The following is a 4517-nucleotide window of genomic DNA, read 5'->3' on the forward strand; positions in this document are numbered from 1 at the left end:
CCTGGGCCTCTCCGCTCACGGTCAGCACACAGACGCCATCTGGGCCTTTGTGGGGCCCGTGCTCTTCGTGCTGACCGTGAGCGGAGAGGCCCAGGGGTCCTGCCGGGGTGGCACAGGTCGTGGGAGGGGGAGCCCCTTTTGTGCTCTGACACCAGATCTCCAGGCCAACACCTGCATCCTGGTCCGGGTGGTGATTGTCACCGTGTCCAGTGCCCGCCGCCGCGCCCGCATGCTGAGCCCACAGCCCTGCATGCAGCAGCAGCTCAGGATCCAGATGTGGTGAGACCCCAGCTGGGGGAGTCAGAAAGAGGCGGGGGAGCCAGGTGTGAGCACGTGTGAGTCCAGGGTGGGCGTGTGTGTGGCCATGTGCGCTCATGAGTGCAAGGCTATAGATGGGGGTGTGTGTGTGCAATGTGTCCGTGCTGTGTGTGCACACGTGCTCATGCGTGTGGATGGTAATGGAGCCTGTGTGTATATGAGGGGCAGTGTAGACGCCAGCCACTGTCCTGGGGACTCACCATCCACAGAAGGTACTGTCTCTGGTGGAGACAGGTGGAGGCGACCCCTAAATGAGGCAGGCTCTAGAAGTTCAGGTTCAGAGTAAGAGTCTAGGTCTCTACCCCCGCTGGAACCCCATCACTCTATGGGACCATATCTTGCTGGAGGGCTCACCCCCCCAACACCCCCCCAACACCCCAGGCCTTCCTCTTTGCCACTCTATCCTCTGCCAAGGGAAGGGCAACCCAAGCCAGTGGGGCCTTAAGAAGCATGGTCACCCCCAGGGGGCCTTGAGGAGGGCGAAGAGGAAGCCCTTCCAGATCCATGTCCCTTGGACCCACTGTCCAGGCCTCAGCCCTCCCCCTGGACAGCTGCCACTCCCTTCCCTTGAGCCAGGCTTGGGATGAGCCAGGCTTGGAACTGGGATCCCACCTTCCTAGTTCCACCACCCCTACTCCCTACCACTCTGGGTGTCTGAGCTTTCCAGCTACACCCAAGTCCTGAGCCGCGGTCCCTGGTCTGCAGCTCCGGCCCCTTTCCAGATGCATGGCAGGGACTGCCCTCCCCAGAACCCTGTGGGGACCCCCCCGGGGCCCCTAGCCTCCCCAGCCCAGCCTCTGTCCTGCAGGGCCACAGTGAAGCCGGTTTTGGTCCTGCTGCCTGTCCTGGGCCTGACCTGGCTGGTGGGCGTGCTGGTGCACCTCAGCCCGGCCTGGGCCTACGCCGCCGTGGGCCTCAATTCCCTGCAGGTACCTCCGGGCCCTGGGCCACACACGAGCTCCGCGGGCGTGGCTGGCTGGCCAGGGGGCTGGGGAGGGAGTGTCCTCTCTCTCATGGTTGTCACCAAGGCATTGGGGACATTGCTGGGGGGAGGACGGACAAGAGGGGACTGGGTCAAACCTCCAATCAAACAGCAGAACCTCAGGGAGGATTTTGTGGCCCGTTAGACAGCTGAGGAAGCTGAGGCCCAGGACGGGGTGGCTAAGATGCCTGGCACCCTGACGCTCAAGGGCGCAGCAGAAGTCCCAGCCTCCAGGCTGTGCTCCAGCCACTTCAGGCCTCGGCAGGAAGCTGAGCGGGGCGGGGGGGCCTCTCCCCTTGGCATCTGCGGGTGGCCTACGTGGGGCAGCACGAGCTACTCCACCAGTGAAAACAGCAGTTTAGAAAAGGTGCTGCTTGGAAGGACATGACCCACGTAAAAGTGCCATGGGACTGCGGAAAGCCCACGTGCGCCTTTCCGGTCGCGTGTCCTGGGGCCACAGATGTGGGTCAGACCAGGCACCCGTCCTCAGGAGTCTGCAGATCTATGGGGACTCGGGCATGGACACAAACAGCCACCACCAGGGGACTGAGTAAGCGCTGGGAGGGAGGTCAGTCCAAGGAGAGCCCACCCTGCCCCTCGGCCTCCCTGCTGCCTCTAGCACCTCTTCCTGTGGTCTGCGCCTAGTGCTCCAGGGTCCTGGTCCATGCTATCGTCTCCCCCTGGGCCTTGGGGACTTGCCGCCCTCTGCCGATAGGCGTGGGACTGGAGAAAGGAAAAACAGGTGGTGGGGGAAGCAGCAGACAGCTCAGGAAGGATGGGGGTCGCGCCCGGAGTGGGGCCGGGAGAGTGAAGAAAACCTGGGGTTCCCACACTCTTCGCAAAGAAGCACGGCTCCCGCAGACGTGGCAGGGCTGAGCAGCTGGGGACGCAGACGGACACGGAGAAGCCCTTACGGTCGGCCCACTTAACACAGAGACCCTGCCCAGGTCTCTCCACCCTGCCTCAGAGTGGGGAGGGCAGCAGCTTCCTGTTGCTATGGCAACTGCTCCAGCTCCATCCCTGCCCGTGGCCCTGCAGCCACGGGGCCAGAGCCGCCCTCACAGCCCTCGCCGCCTCCCTCTCAGGGCAGGTCCCTTCCTCTCTCGGTGTCTCGTTACTTGTCTCTGAGTTTTCCCTGAGATTCCTTCTCTGTCTCTCGGGCTCTGTCTCTGCCACAGTCTCCTCTCCCTGTCCCCTTTTCCTCTGGCGTGGGTCTTACCTGGCTCCTCTGGGCCTCTCTCTACATCTCCCCTTCCGTTGGGCTCTGACCCTGTCTCTTGGTCCCTTCCCCTGCCTCTCCCTCTCTCTGAGGGTCACCCCTCTGGCCCCCCGCCCCCAGCCAGCCTCAGACCTTCAGGTCTGGTGAAAGGCTGTCTTGTGATGGGTCAGAAGGCATGAGACCTGAGCCCGCTCTGATGTTCCCGTGACTGTCTCAGGGCAGCTCCCAAGTCAGCTCAGAGCCACGTTCTCTGAGTCCTTCCTGGATGCTTCCCTCTCCAGGCCTGGCCTTTCCCTCTCCTCTCTCTTCCGTCATACCTGCTGTTTCTCCGTGTCGTACTCTCCCCGCTCAACCTCCAGCCTCATCGCTTTCTCACTGTCTTGGGGCATAAACTGGGCAGGACCTGCCCCAGGTGACCAGGGAGCAGGGATGGGGCTGGAGGGATTGAAATCTGCCTGGACTCATTTATTTGCTTTTGGGGGTGATTTGTTTCCGTCTGGCCTCTCTGCCAGGTTTTGTGCTGGAAGAGCAGAGCCTCAGTCTTGTGACAGGTTGGGGCTCACACCTTCCGTGCCTGAGGGTCTTGTTGGAAGGCCTAGACAAATGGAGACAGGCCTCAGTTTCTACATCTGTATAAAGGGAATCATAATCTCCACCTCATGAGATCACTGTTGGGTTCCATTGAGATGATATTTGCAAAGACCAAAGCATAACCTGCTGCAAGATGGTTTCATTCAGCCATTCAGCATGTTCTTCCCCTGTGCCTCCCCTGTGCCCGAGCTGGGCTGCATGCTGAGACCGTGGTGGGGCACAGGATCAAAGAAACCACCCTTGGAGGTCTCAGCCTGGGGGCGCAGACAGACACCAGAGCCACACAACTGCAGTACGGTGCGATTGAGACTGAGAGGCACAAGCGGCAGTCAGGGTCGTGTGGGGAGGCAGGGTGGGCATTCCCTGGAGGCAGTGGTGCTCAGCGAATGCCTGAATGCTGCATGGAGAGAGGAGAATAAAGTTTTAAGTTAGGGGAGCACAGTGGAATCAGATGGAGGGAGACATGGGGTCAGGGGAGCTGGTGAGAAATGGCGCAGGAGGGAACATGGGGGCCAGACCATGCAGGGTCCCCAGAGCTGGTGTGAGGAGCTCAGACTTCCACCCAGGCCTGGGAGGATGTTAGACAGGTTGCTGGTGTGGTTGGATTGGAGTGAATGTTTGGGTGTGAGGAGTGGCGCTAGTGGTAAAGAACCTGCCTGCCAATGCAGGAGACATGGGGTTGACCCCTGGGTTGGGAAGATTCCCTAGAGGAGAGCATGGCAACCCACTCTAGTATTCTTGCCTGGAGAATCCCGTGGACAGAGGAGCCTGATGGGCTACAGTCCATGGGCTCACAAAGCGACTTAGCACAAGGACTGAGTCAAAGGAGATGAGATGGGGGACACCGTGCGGAGAGCTGCAGGGAGAGTACCGGCCGGGTGTGTTGGGCTGGGAGCCCCCAGGGTCTGGCTTAGGGGCAGCGTTGGGGCTGGTAGCGACCCAGTTGGTGCCTGGGAGCTGGGGAGAGTAGTAGGGCTCTGGGGCTCCAGTTCTCAGCCCTGGGAAGCTAGAGGGCCTCAAGGAACCCCACATTCCCTCACCTGTGTTCCCTTGTCTGAGCCTCAGGGGAGAAATTGTTGCCTTTTGCATCGTCCTAGTGGAGAGTGAGGGAGTCCTAAGCTCCACCAGCCACCTGCGGGTGGAGGCCCACACTTAGGCCTGGGACACATTGCTCTGTCCCCACCCCCGGCCCCAGGACCCTCTCCATCAAATGGGGAGAATGAACCTCCCTCCACCCCCTGCCATGGAGCTGCTGTGAGGGTCAAGCATGCTGGTGCTTGGTGAGGGGCCAGGGCTTGGTAGTCCTAGAATGTGTGGGGAGGAGCCGCTGTGACTCCGCCTTCACACACAGCAGGAGGCAAGTCCTGGCCGCATCCCGACTTCCCAGATGAAGAAACAGAGACTCAG

At 61.1% G+C, this 4517-nt stretch overlaps 1 protein-coding gene across 1 annotated transcript in view; it reads left to right on the top strand.

Annotated features, from left to right (window-relative positions):
• The window catches only part of GPR144 (G protein-coupled receptor 144), a 25888-nt gene that overhangs the window by 15110 nt on the left and 6261 nt on the right, over nucleotides 1–4517 (top strand). The window contains exons 11-13 of the mRNA XM_010844118.1: nucleotides 26–76; nucleotides 164–279; nucleotides 1127–1247. Of these exons, the coding sequence (XP_010842420.1) occupies nucleotides 26–76; nucleotides 164–279; nucleotides 1127–1247 (288 nt within the window). The remainder of the gene's footprint in view (nucleotides 1–25; nucleotides 77–163; nucleotides 280–1126; nucleotides 1248–4517) is intronic.

Source organism: Bison bison, unplaced genomic scaffold, assembly GCF_000754665.1.
Source record: "Bison bison bison isolate TAMUID 2011002044 unplaced genomic scaffold, Bison_UMD1.0 scf7180017864193, whole genome shotgun sequence".
Lineage (NCBI taxonomy): Eukaryota > Metazoa > Chordata > Mammalia > Artiodactyla > Bovidae > Bison > Bison bison.